The sequence below is a fragment of the Rhinichthys klamathensis genome, unplaced genomic scaffold (assembly GCF_029890125.1).
Source record: "Rhinichthys klamathensis goyatoka isolate OS25496 unplaced genomic scaffold, OSU_Roscu_1.1 h1tg000244l_1, whole genome shotgun sequence".
Classification (NCBI taxonomy): Eukaryota; Metazoa; Chordata; class Actinopteri; order Cypriniformes; family Leuciscidae; genus Rhinichthys; species Rhinichthys klamathensis.
The window spans coordinates 466,663-480,906 of NW_026606766.1; the positions used below are offsets into that span (position 1 = coordinate 466,663).

General features: G+C 36.6%; 1 protein-coding gene across 1 annotated transcript in view; it reads left to right on the forward strand.

Moving 5' to 3' along the window:
* The window catches only part of szt2 (SZT2 subunit of KICSTOR complex), a 131,426-nt gene that overhangs the window by 9,221 nt on the left and 107,961 nt on the right, over window positions 1-14,244 (forward strand). The window contains exons 9-19 of the mRNA XM_056266108.1: window positions 1,956-2,126; window positions 5,444-5,675; window positions 5,803-5,932; window positions 6,120-6,265; window positions 8,676-8,828; window positions 8,892-9,006; window positions 9,103-9,308; window positions 10,049-10,285; window positions 10,441-10,519; window positions 10,614-10,702; window positions 12,775-12,943. Coding sequence (XP_056122083.1) covers window positions 1,956-2,126; window positions 5,444-5,675; window positions 5,803-5,932; window positions 6,120-6,265; window positions 8,676-8,828; window positions 8,892-9,006; window positions 9,103-9,308; window positions 10,049-10,285; window positions 10,441-10,519; window positions 10,614-10,702; window positions 12,775-12,943 — 1,727 coding nt within the window. The remainder of the gene's footprint in view (window positions 1-1,955; window positions 2,127-5,443; window positions 5,676-5,802; window positions 5,933-6,119; window positions 6,266-8,675; window positions 8,829-8,891; window positions 9,007-9,102; window positions 9,309-10,048; window positions 10,286-10,440; window positions 10,520-10,613; window positions 10,703-12,774; window positions 12,944-14,244) is intronic.

Here is a 14,244-nt window from a genome sequence, read left to right on the forward strand (position 1 = left end):
GGTCAAAAACAGCTCTGTTTTCAGCACGCTGTTTCAGTGCATATGACTTTAAATAATAATGAGCTTTGCTCACTCCGCCTCTCTGTTCTGTGCGTACACCGTTTGTAACACAATAACCATAACGCGTTGTTCAGTATAAACGTGGGATTATGAATTATATTGAGAACGTCGTACATAGAAAACATGCCTTAATGTACCCAGAGTGTAAACCGACGCATTCATCGTGAAGCGTGCAAGCGATTTCCAAAGATTAATATAAATATTAATATAAAGGTTAATAACGTTACACTCACTTCAGTTCTTCTGGAGGTTCAGCAGGAACACGAATATCTGGTACCGATCCTTTATCCAGGAGCAGCTTCTTAGCAAAACCAGCTCATACTGACCCTCCTTTATAAAGCAGTCTGGTGAGAAATGATTCGGCAAACATGAGAGCATTGACGTTGCTCGTGGGGAATATTCCCTTCGAAAACAAACTCAGCCACTGCGTCTTCAGCGGTTCGGATTTAGGAACATTAAAATGACTGTGTTCGTTATTACACCCAAGAACAGAACACCACAATCGCTTAGACGCCATTCTGCTCATAGACAGTGCTGCAGCATATCAACAATGACCGCGCCGGTCCGCGCAGACTATGATTGCCAATCATGACATATGATTGGCTCCTGTCAATCAACAATCGTGGAAGGGGCGTGCGACCTTGTGACGGCACACGGTCGAACGGCTCGATTTGAGGCAGGGGAAAACATATAAGGAGATTAAAACAAAACACTGAATGGATTTTTTTTATCATTTTATGATGGTTGTGTACAGGCACTGCCAACACACATTTCAGTACAATCAACTTGTAAAAGTGCATGTATCATTATATGACCCCTTTAAGAGAAGGTCCTGCTGAGTATTTCATTGTTTTAGCATTTCAAACTGTCCATGGTTTTTCGTGAAATATGAGCCTGCAGTATCTTTAAAATATGAAATATACTATTATACTACAGTAGTGGCCAAAAATGATGTCCGGCCTAGGGAAATTTACATCTTCACCCTTTATTTGAAATTATTATAAAAGTGTTAAAGCTTTTCTTAGTTGTGTGCTTGGACTCAATTGTTTTACTTGTGATTATGCAATGAAATTGTGCCAACATAATTTTTGGCCTGGCTGTCATACAAAGAAATTATGAACACATGTAGAGACAAGAGAGAACCAAAAAAATATTAATAACTGATTATGCTGTAGTCAATGCATGCTGTGAATGCTGTTTTTGCATAGTAAAATAAAATCTGTAGCTGTAGTTTGCCGTTTTTTCCAAATAATTTCGTCAGATAAATACTTTAACCAAGTTTAGTGTTTTGTGCTTCCCTCATATTTAAAATATTTAAAAAATAGTATTTGGGTTATTAGGCTAAATGAGATCTGAGAACCGCAGAGAAGGAAGGAAAGCATTCAGAGATGTTTAAACACTTGAACATTTCTAAGAGAGGATTGCTCTGTCCACTTAAAACACTATTGTGTTATTTCACAATACATCATTAGATAGCAAAGCAATCAATAACAGAGCTCTCAGCACTCGGTATCTCAACCCTGTCTGTGAACTTTCAGTTCTGCTTCACAATTAAGCAAAATTACATTTACATTACAATCACTTTAGAGGCGATTTCATAAATGTTCATGAGATTTGGTCAAAAGTTAGTCATATGATTTTCAGTTGGTCATCTGCTTATTTCCTTTTGCAATGTTTAAAGATGCTGAGTCATTTTTGAAAGGAAGCATGGAACTGCACTTGATTTTACTTTCACTTATAAAAAGTCTAGATACACCTAGGATTTGATTGGCTTTGATATATGATATAGAAATTGATATATCTTTGATATATATATATATACACACACACACACACACATTAGGTTATGCAAACAGCACTGTAATGACTGATCTGTGTCATCCCTGTGTTTCTAGTCTCCCAGCACAGGCTCTTTAATGAACACCTGGTGTCGGCCAGTGGAAACCCCGCCTTAGTGATGCGGAGGAAGAAACACACCGAGAAGGAAGTGCACGCTGATTTGATCAGTGTGTTGTCTATCAGACTGAGAGAGGGATACACCATCCGAGAGATTAACATCACTAAAGGTACTTTATCCTCACAATGAATGAAATCTTTATTTCGAACAATTAATAAAAATAATAATAAAATAAATAAATAAAGACAGCAATACGTATGAAGTATCCATACAAATAATTAAACACAAAAACAACAAAAATTATTATTATTATTCTTTTTTTTTTGCATAATAATCAATCTGTTCGAAAAGACAGATTGATTTTAACCCTCTGGGGACCAAGGTGTTTTTGGGGTCCTTGAGATGTTTTGACATACTCTGACATTTGTGCTTTTTTCAGTTGCTTATAAACATATTACTGGCAAAGGTGTAATTACACTCTATTTAGCACAAACAGGGCTACCATAATATGTTATCAACATGTATGTACATTTTTGTATTTTTGAGAGAATATTGTTTATGCGTGGTTATTGAAAAAACTAAAACTTAAAGTTTCTGAAATAAGGCCACAAATCACATACTAAATATCTGTCCACAAGACTTTTGACTAATGGATGTTGTCGCCTAGAGTTTTTTCTTCAAAATGATCAGAAAATCATCTTGCCTAATCATTCACACAAAACAATAGATTGGTTTAAATTTAAAAATGACACTTTTTGTTTGGAAAGGCAATATGCGCAGGGGTGTGACCTGCTGTGATTCACACCTGAGAAGACAATGGGCCCGCATAATGAGCGCATAATGGGGCTGCATACTAATGAGCCTTTCATTCAGGTGTGTCACTGAGCCACAAGAATGACAAAATATATATATATATATATATATGCCTATATAAAACAAAACAGTTCCAATTATTTATTTATTTTGCAAATTGTGCAAATTGTGTTTTATCAAATGTAAAAATTTCTAGTAATTGTGCAGTTAATTATCATACTTTTTTTACAGAAAGTTTGGGAATATATCCCAAATGTGTCACTAAAAAAACACAATACAAATAATTTAAAGAGGAGTCTTATATTGAGCTTTTAAGATTTACCTAAGATTTATTTATATGTAGCCTACATATATTTTTGCTATTTTAATAAAAAGGTTACAATTACAACAACAATTAAAATTTTAACTATATTTCAAATGTAATCTTTCTTTGTATTATATACTAAAGTATACATTTTATCATACATATTTCACAGTTGCGGATTAATTAGTTTGAATATAGCCTACAATCGAACAAACACTATAATAACATCTTAGCAAACAAGCTTATTTGATGTGGCAGTATTTTACAGTAAAAACGACATCTTGTCTTTCATATGTAACATATCGTTTTTATGATTAGGACATATAAATGTTAATTTGCAGTTTAATACGTTGCTTATACAAAAATATTTTATTTCAACATATTTCAGTCGATTTTTATTCATCTCAGTATTGGAATATAGTTAGGTAAAAGCTGTTAATTCATTCACACACAAAAACGCGATTCAAACAGTCTTTTTGTTTACAGACACTATTCCATATCGCGATTAGCACAAAGCACTTGAAAATAAAGAATGTACCTATTTCCTCGGCTGGATCCGTTGCTCCTCCAAATGAAACTACCTGTAGCCTACTTCTGAGGTAATTTTTTCCAGGATTATTATTAAGATAGTATTATTCCTCACAGCGTTGTAAATATGAGTCTCTTTCGGTGGGTTATCCAGCTGATGTGTGGGCGTGGATCGCCTCAGAGCATTTGTGTTTGAATAGAGCGCGCGCTCCGTGGGCGTGGTCAAATTAACTTTAATGACCTGAGACGAGAACGACTATCATCTCTCTCTTTTCGTACAGATTACATAAAATGAGAAAATTTGTTTTTTATATAAATTACTTCATTTAAAAGAAGATAATTCAGGCTTCATGCCTGTGTGCCTGTATACCTGTTTGACTGAGTATTTGCAGAGTTACAGTTCATTTTTCGGACGCGTTTCAGAATGGACTTCACTGACAGAGAGAACGCAGAACGCGCATCATGTTTATTTTTCTTTATTAGGCGAAAAGCACAACAATTTGTTTTTATTATGAGGTTCCACAAAAAAAAAAAAAAAACTTAACAGGATCGAATGATGTACAACACTTATATGTAAGATCAAAATCAACAGAGTAATTTGAGTCTCTTTTGCACTGATAAGGAAAAAAGTGAGCTGGTATCGCCGGCGAGACCGCCGACCCCAGAGGGTTAACCTCACAAGGTGTGGTATTGAATGTTGAAATATACTTGTATAATGAACTTATGCAAATTATGTATTTTATGCGTTTAAAGGTGAAGTATGTACGATTTTTTATGATAAAATACATCCTCTTAACCTATAGTGTGAGTTTGGGGCGTGGCTACATGGGAAAATAAATGTATCTTCAGTTACAAAAGTGCAAGACAAAATTCGCTGCATTTAGACCTTCAAAGATTAAACAGATCATGAACACAGCAAACTAAACTGACATTGCAGCACACTACAATGGACGCTTCATTACCACACAGCATCATCATGCACTCGTTCAGATTCAATGTACCTGATGTTTACTGAGCCTCAAACAGTTGTGGCACGTCATGTAAACAAATGCTGCCGTTGCAGATCAATGGATGGGGTTATTATAAAGGTTGGATGGGTTTATACTACTCAGTTGGTTACTCATGACGCATAGAAACACAGCTAAAAGTATTCCTAAAATGTTGGACCTTTTATTGAAAGTAACCTAATTTTACCTGTTGAGACATGTCTTCACAAGTACCTGAAGGAGCTTCATCATTTTTTGTAATTCCGCTTGGTGCCACTAGTGTCACAGAAACTACATACTTCACCTTTAAAGTGCATATTTAGGAGGATCTGTTGGCAGAAACGCAATATAATATACATAACTGTTTTCTGTGTTATATAAAGACCTTACATGATGAACCGTTATGTTTTATTACCTTAGAATGAGCAATTTCTATCTACACACACCTAGGGTCCCCTTGACATGTTTCTACATTGGCCCTAAACGGACAAACGCGTTTCGTCACTATGTTGTTCTTCGTGCAAAGAAGCAAGCTAAAGTCAGTGAATAAAACACTGACACAATGATGAACAATTAAACGATAATATTTGCAATAACATATCGTTTTACTGAATAATTAAGTGAACATCATTTCTTAATTTATCTTTGTAAATAAACCTCATTGTTTAACTGGCTACTCTCTGCTGTCTCAGACGACGACATCATTTCCTGTCGGCAACCGTAACTTCTGTTGGTTGCAATTCGCAACCTCACCACTAGATGCTGCTACAATTTACACTGCATCTTTAATGCAGCCTTGAAATAGGTAATTGGGATTTCTCAATAATCATGTAATCATGTAATCATCTCTATAAGGAGGGAGTCAGTTGGAGTTGAAGCTTGTCCTCCTCTGGAAGCATAACATGCGCATCGAGTACCTTGCCGTGGCGTCCTGGCCCCTGGATCCAATCAAACGCACCACCTGGGTGGAGGTGACCATGGAGGGCAGTTATGATATCCTCCATGACATCAGCTGCACCATGCGGAAACCAATCACAAGCCCCTACCGGACATCTGTCATCCGTCGCTTCTGGAACACTCTGCAGAGGTCAGATTTCGGTTTTAAACTCTGGGTTAACTTGAACAGCGATTGCAGAAGGAAGATTTTAGATACTTTGCTGTCAGTTTTAGTTTGATGTCATAAAGTAATGCTGTATGTCGTTTGTTCTCAACAGCATAAATCAGACGGACCAGATGTTAGTGCACCTGCAGTCCTTTAATTCTATCCCAGAACATTACACCATCCCAGAAAGCACAAAAAATGGTGTTCCTCTGTTTTACATCCCACCTGGATCGACCACGCCGGTGAGTGAGCACAAAACCATCGTATTAGAATGATTTCTGAAGGATCATGTGACACTGAAGACTATGCTAAAAATTAGCATGAACATATATTCACATAGAAAATACTTATTTTAAATTGTAATAATGTTTCTCAATATTAATGTTTTGGTGATAGTAACATGCTAACCACAGTCCTGCTCTCCATCAGGTCCTTTCCCTCCAGCACAGTGGCTCTAAAGACTCCAGCCAATCGCAGTTTGCCTCTTACTGGAAGCCAATCCTGTCCATGGACGCTAACTTCTGGCAGCGCTGGCTGCACATGCATCGCATCGCTATCATTCTGGAACATGACATGTGAGTGGACACAGCCTGGACCGCTCAGCGGTCAATATAGTTTAGTCCTGTTAGTGTTGGGTATGTTACTCCAAAAGATTTAACTTGAGTCGGTGTGAAAAAAGAGAGAGACCTGGTTTGGAAATACTGCTCCATATAAAAAGTCAAAACTGACCTTATTTTTTTACTACACGTCTTATTGTGATCAATTCATTGATGCGTGTTAGTATCTTCCCTTTACCTCTGGACAGATAAAACGTTGTCAAATTAATTCCGTTTCGCATGGACACACGGAGGTGATAAAAAAAAAATTCTGTATTATGATTTTAAGGCCAGACAGGTAGTTTGTCGAGGTCAATTTGTAAAGAAAGACTACACGCCTGCGCACATATATTGAAATGCGCATACCTATAGACTAAACACCTAATACGCATGTGCACGCCGTCAGCGTTTTCACATATTCGCGTTTTTGAAGTTTGTGCGGAGAAGATAACTTTTTTTTAGGTACCCGGAGCGCATTAAAGAGCATATTGCAGGTAAAAAAAAATAAAAAAATCACAATTAATATATAACCTTGTATGAAAATACCATTTGAAAAGTTAATGCAGGATTTAAAATGTTTTAAAACGACATAAGGGCACTAATTTAGTAGATAAAGTGAGCGTTTCTTGGACTGCTCGTAAAAACGGCTTTTTTTCCCCAAAAACGCGTCATTTTACGTCACGCCAGGGAGCCTCAGCCTCGGCTCAGTGCAGAGTAGGCTTCAGTGAGAGCGGCCGTGAGTCAGTGTGTTTTCGGTAGTTTTTGTATTTTAATTTATCATCGTCATGGTAAATTATTGTTTGTGGAGGTTGCAAAAACTCCGGCCTGTCAAGACATCGAGTCCACAGGTTTCTATAACAAGAAAAGGGACGGTGCTGTATATCTTTCGTGCCTGGTGCGGTTTGTGCAGGTGAAGAGACGGGATTTCTCTTCCACATCGGCTTCGAAAAACGCGGTTGTGTGTAGCGTTCACTTCAGATCGGAGGATTATCTTTTCCGGCGATATGATGGAGTTCAACATGGGATGCCGAAGCAAAAATATTGATCGTCTAATACTGTACCAATGGCATGAAATAGTGTGATATAGGTAGTCATGCCCTAAATAGAGGCAACTTGTAATTGAAAAACAAAATTACTCAGAAAATTAAAGATTTGAATATTTAAACAACCTGTTTATGTTATAACCCAGGTGAAAAATATGTATTAAAAATTTACTAGGGTATATTTTTAGTACAATAGAAATATACTCAAGTATAGTTTTTATACATTTAATAGTATATACCCTAAACATACTAATGTCTGCTGGCCTGATATATACGATGGTAATAATCTGTACAATATTGTGAGCACAGTGTATATCGTTAGCGAACGTGTATATCTATAAGCACGTCTCTCACCAAGCACCTGTCCTGTTCTCCACTGGTTCTCACACCACAACTCATGGTGTCTCTGACCGTGCTGTCTGACATTAGTCCTGGCCTGTCCCTGCTCTCTCTCTGTAGCCTATTTATAAGTATATTTTAAAGAAAATCTAGATCCTAGATTATTTTTCTATACATTGACTCGTTGGGTCCTCTAACCTGCAATTTGCCCTTTTCTGGTTTTCTGTCAGAACAGTCGTGTTAGCGGCCCCTAACTTAATAACTTATTATTGTGTTTTGCAATATGTTACACCAGTTGTTCTCTTACATCTCACACTTAATACCACTCTTAAAATGCTTGACTTTCAGAGCACCATCATGCTTAGTCTAAGATTAAAAAGGGTTTTACTGTTTAGTGGTATACATACCACAGTTAGGGAACCACTGTGATTTACTTTAACTCTATCTGTGAAGAGTGGGGATAGTGAGAGCTTGTGTGTGTGTGGTGTGAGGGGGTGAATGAGTGTGAGTGCGTGCGTTGAGGTTTGTCTTGTTTCTTGTATTTTGTATCTACTCTGTTGTTTTGCTTTTCTATATTGTTTGGACATGATCCTGAGGACCCCCATGAAAACGAGATGTTTCATCTCATGGGGCTGATCCTCTAATAAATGTTCATAAATAAATAAATAAATAAATAATTATCTTTGCAACGGAAATGAATCAATCAAAACTAACTTAAGCTGGACAATAACTTTATTCTAGAGCTGTTGTAAAGCCCAACCAATCTCTGTTACTTTAATTTCCTATTATCACTGTAAAGCTGCTTTGAAACAACCTATATTGTTAAAAGCGCTATTTAAATTAAGGTGACATGACTAGTCTGAAGAGAAATTATTGAAATGGCTTTCCTTTTTAGCTGACAACACGTTGAGTTGGTATAAAAAGACTTGGTTTGGAGGTACAGGTAGTGCTCCATATAAAAGTCAGTGGTTAATAAATCCCTCTTTGCTTTATGTCTCTCTGTTCAGCCCAGTCCCGAAGCATGTGCACAACGCTGGCAGTAATGGCCGATTCAGTACCGTCCAGTGTCGGATCTCTCACTCGGCGCTCACCTCGCTGCTCAGGGACTGGAGCAGTTTCGTCCTGGTGGAGGGATACTCATACGTCAAACTTATTTACAGGTACATGCACAGTACTTTTGCCAGATTTACAGAGCAGTGTTTTAACAAGCATTATTCCCACAGTGCCTCTGAGTTGCCGCCCGTCTCCTTCTATCTGGTGCGTCTGATCTCTAAAGCTCCCTGCATGGTGCTGCGATTGGGCTTCCCGATAGGAACTCTTGCACACACCAGGAACAAGGTGAGTCAGCGTTTTCCACACTAGAGTTCAGTTCATTTGATGTGAAAACTGCTTTCAGAACAGTGCAGTACAGCAACTCTGACGATCTGTTTGTAGATCGTGGATGAACTTCGAGAGCAGATCCTGCGGCTGCGCTTCCCTCATCGAGTCCAGAATAAGGAGGCCACACCAAAGACCAAACGGAAGATTCTGGGTAACGCTTCACCCTCCAAGTCTCCGCCTCTTCCGGTGCCCAAACCGGCGCTCTCTGACCGGCCGTGTGTGGTGGTGCTCAACAAACCTCTTGAGAAACTACTGATCAGGTCAGTGACGTAAACATAAAACAATTATCAATCTCATTTCTGTTATCTTGATAACGGTTTTAGCATGTACAAAAAGTTATGACAGCGCTACAGTCAACTTCACGTCAAAATTGACCTTATTTTCTAATGGCTTTTCTTTTTGGCTGACACCAAGCCATTTTATTTTACTTTTTTTTTTTTTTTTACATTTCCTATAGGAGTTTAACTCCTACAGTTTTCATGATCAATTACTGATTGATTAACTGGATTAAATTCCAAAGATTCATGCTTTTCTCATTGAATATTCTGTTTTACACCAAAATGTCACATTATATACGGTAAGTACAATGGTTTGCGAACATGTAGACTTCAATCAATGTTATTTAATTATTATTGTTATATATACTATTATAGTATTTTTTTTTTATGTTTTCAGTTTTCAATTTAATTGCAGTTTGTTTCAGTAATTTTGTTATAAGCTTTTATCATTTTTATTAGTTTTTAAAACATATATAATATTTTAATTTGTCTTTATTTTATTTCAGTTTCAGTAATTTTAGTTCTTCACCGTATACTTTATTTCAGTTACTTGCCAAGGCAACATTTATAATTTTAAGTTTTCATAAAATTTTTATATTTAATTTTAACTTTATTTCAATAAACAAAAAATATTTTTAATAGTTTTAGTTTTACAGTTAGAACATTGACTTCAGTTAGAGCCCAAATCTGGCCCCTAATCTTGTTCTGACGTCCTGCTACAGGTACGAGAAACTTCCGTCAGATTTCCACACCCCTTTTATCCTAAACATGGAGCCGTTCGCCCAGCCGGCCATCATGGGCGCCCCTCTCAGCATGGCTGCCAGCAGGACGGCCTCCTCCACCGTGGCGTCACTCTCCCGATACTTCCTTCACCAGCGCTGGGTTTGGGCCGTGCAGAACGGGCCGGGAACCGCTGTATCGCTGCATGCAGTCGCTCATATCCTCTCCATGCTCTCTGAGTGAGTCTGAAACATCCTTGGGAAATTCCCAAGATAAGCAATCGTAATTTTTTAATCGTAAAATTACGAAAGCTTGTAATGTAAATCCAAAATAAGCAACTTCGGATAAAAGCATCTACAAAATTACTAATTGCTACTTTTTTTTTTTTGCACAGTATTCGTCTGTCTGAAGGCTTCCATTTTGCTGCCAGCGGGGAGGGTATCGTTAACATGGTGACAGAGCTGCCAATGCAGGTGAAAGAATAAACACTCTCTGCTAGTATAACCCAGTTGTAGCATTTTGTTGGCGATGCATTGCTAACTTTCAGCCACTACTGTGTGTATGCAGAGTCTTCCAGCTGATTTGGACGGAGAAAAACACTCCTGCTTAGTCCAGTACATCCTATTTCCACCTCATTACACTTCTACCAAGGACAGGTAATGAGAAACTTGAGTTTCTGTCCACTGCTAAATCCTTAACCATGTAAAGCCTGGAATATTATTTTTTGAAACTGAATTGTTTATTGAACCTTTACACAAAAGATTTAACTTTTTACCATGGTCTGTCTGAATACTCAATTCTGATTGGCTGAAAGGTGTGCAATAAAACCGTTTAATGCACAGGTAGTTCCAAGTCAGTTTAATTCCCTTCCCATCAAATATTGTTGTTGATAAACATCAATAACAGCTTTATGTTGTCAATGCTGGCAAATGACCATCGCATAAGCGGGATAAGCGGCTAGCCGTGGATTAAATAATTACTTGCACAACTTTACACAAAAAAGTTTGCATATGTGTTTTTGTTGAGTATCATATTTAATACATTAGGCTTTTATGGCTCATATAGTATGATATAGTTAGAATACGGAGCTCTGAGGACAAAACTGAGCAAAAATATACGATTTGGTGCAGATGCTGATATTTATGTGGCTAAAAGATGGATTTCTGAAGTCCATGAGATCTTTATAACATTAGTGAAACTACTTGCATACAATCATATAAATATCAGTTGTCAGATCTTGTCACTCTATATCTCCCAATAATATGTCTCACAAAACATAAAAAAGCCTGATGTGTCATAATTGATGCATTTGAACATGATTTAAAAAAAAAAGAAAGAAGTATGGATAAACAAGTAAACCTGAGTTGCTTCTGTCCAGTAAATGAAATATTACTAACAATATTAAAGTTATTTTTACGTTTACTTTATAAAAATCATAAGAGATTTCACAGCAATATAAAAAGAACCATGACCCAAAGGACGTTTTAGACTATCGTACAGGATAAACTATCAATCAGATGACAGAAGGCATGTAGTAGATTGTGAACAGCAGGATTTTCAGCAAAGTTTTGATCATGTTGATAATTTAGACCCTTAGAAATTTGCACATCAAGTATGATACAGTAGGCTTTATAGGGTTAAATGGCTTCAGCTGAATGTTTCTTATGCTTTAATAGTTTAGAATTAGGGCTGTGAAACGATTAATCGCATCCAAAATAAAAGTTTGTATTTACATAATATATGTGTGTGTACAAATTTATAAATATTTAAAATATATAAATATTTAGTGTATAAATATATATAAATAACACATTTTTTCTTAAAGGAGAACTCCGGCGCAAAATGAACCTTTGGTCTAATTACACATTGTTACCTAGTCAACTGTTATCTGAGATTTGTTTTCATGATTATCGAATGTAAATAGTTTTATCTCTAAAAACAGTTTAGCCTATAAAGCTAGTATAACGCTAGTATATTGGGCATAGTGTAATGACAAACACAAATCGCTTGTTAATACCACTAACAAGGCTCAAAATAGCCCCACACTACCACGGTAGCATTATGAGGGTCCCTACCTTCAAACCGAAGCATTGAGAACTTTGTAAGTGTCCAGACAGTTTAATAAGAAGATATTTTAAACATACAGTCAACTTCGCGTATACAGGCAGGAGCCATCTTTGAAATACAGTCTCTACCAGTCGATCTACGAACGCCGATCCAAGCCTGCTGTTCGCGCTCACCTTATCACAACTTATAGCTCGTTCACATCTCACCAGCGCACTTGGATCGGCGTTCGTAGATCGACTGGTAGAGACTGTTTTTCAAAGATGGCTTCTGCCTGTATACGCGAAGTTGACTGTATGTTTAAAATATCTTCTTATTAAACTGTCTAGCATTTTGCGCCTGACTTCTCCTTTAAATATATACATATGTGTTTATTTATATATATATATATGTGTTTATTTTATTTTGGATGCGATTATTCGTGATTAATCGTTTCACAGCCCTATTTAGAATAGATAGGTAAGGCTCAGCGCACAGTACAAGACAGAAACCAATTACACATTTAAATATTGTTTATGTTGTTGGTACTCACAGCTAATCACCTACTAGGTGCATCAATTACAAGTCAATTAATAGACCAGAAGAGTACAGTTGGCTTTTTTTTGTGGCAGAATAGTCTTGAAGTGGGCTTTTGGTTTAACTCTTGTTGCCGTCGTGCCTAAAGTTTCTCCACAGATGATGACAATGATACTGAAGTGGAGGCCATAGATGTGGACACAGAGCTGAGTCTGGTGACTGAGTGCTGGGTTGAGCCTCAGAGTGGATCCATCTGCAGTTCACAGGACCAGCAGAGGCACTTTCACAACCTCACGTACCAGGAGATTCCTCAGGCTGTTAGTAACCAGCAGCCTCACCTCCACTTACACATCAAATACCATTGAAAAATAAACTAAAATAATAAATGCTAGAGCTAGACGATTAATCCCGATTCAAACACCCACATAATCTTATTCCTAAATGACAATGATTCAGATCTGTCTATTAAACCTTAGATAAGTGCAATCACAGCGAACTCTCAAATCTGTTTGCACGCAGTTATCACGTATATGTATGAAACCGCTTCACAAATAGTCTTTTCAACCACACAGTATTGTTATTTCTGTCTTACAATATGTTAAATGATCACAGAAGTAATGGGATGAAAGTTAATAGTTCGGATAAAAACACTGATGTCTACGGAAGCGATCAAAATAGAGTGAATCACCTTTTATAAGTGACTTGGCGCTTCAAATGATTGTATCGATTACATCGTTACACCAGTAGGTGGCGACAAGTGACTGTTAAGAATTTATTTGTCATTGAATCATTCATTCAAGACATTTGTTCAAAAACGCTGATTAATACTGAATCGTGCAGCTCTAATAAATGCCTCGCAATTGTACCTATTTTACACAATTCTGGGACTTGACAGTGATCAATAATATTAATTTTACCTGAGACAGTTTTATTTTGGATCATTGAGGTACTATTATAGTTTTTATTAATATTTTTGAATTAGTATTTTAATATTTTGCTTTAATTTTGTTTCTTTTTTAACTTTATTGTTATAATTATTTTTAAATGTCTATCTAGTTTTTATTAACTTGTATTTCAGCTTTAGTTTGAGTTATTTTAGTACATTAAGTTAAACTAAATGAAAATGAGACTGAAATAAAGTTACAGTTTATTATAACCTTTTTTTCTTATGGTTTTAGTTTTAGTTAACTATAATTACCCCTGACACGAGCATTCATAAATTGGCAGTGACAAAGCTTTTAAGTTCTATAATCTATTTCTGAGTGAACTTTTCAGTGAATATACAGTAAAATAAGTAAAAACTGATATTTTCTGTCATTTCTTAAATCCGCTCCACTACAGCGAGACGGAGATGTTAAGAAAAAGAATAAAAGTGCACAAATTCAAAAGCTTTTGAAATGGGCCTTTAAAATGGCAGCAACAGGTAAACAATGCAATGCTAATGTATGTATTATATACATTTATATAAATTAGGGCTTGTATGACTAATACGTTTACTAGTCAACCAAGTAGCCGTGAGTTATTTTTACAGACGTCCATATGAGAAAGAATGACCAAACTAATAGGGATTAAGGCAAGAATGGTTGATTATTGTAGAATTATTAATCTATTATTTTTT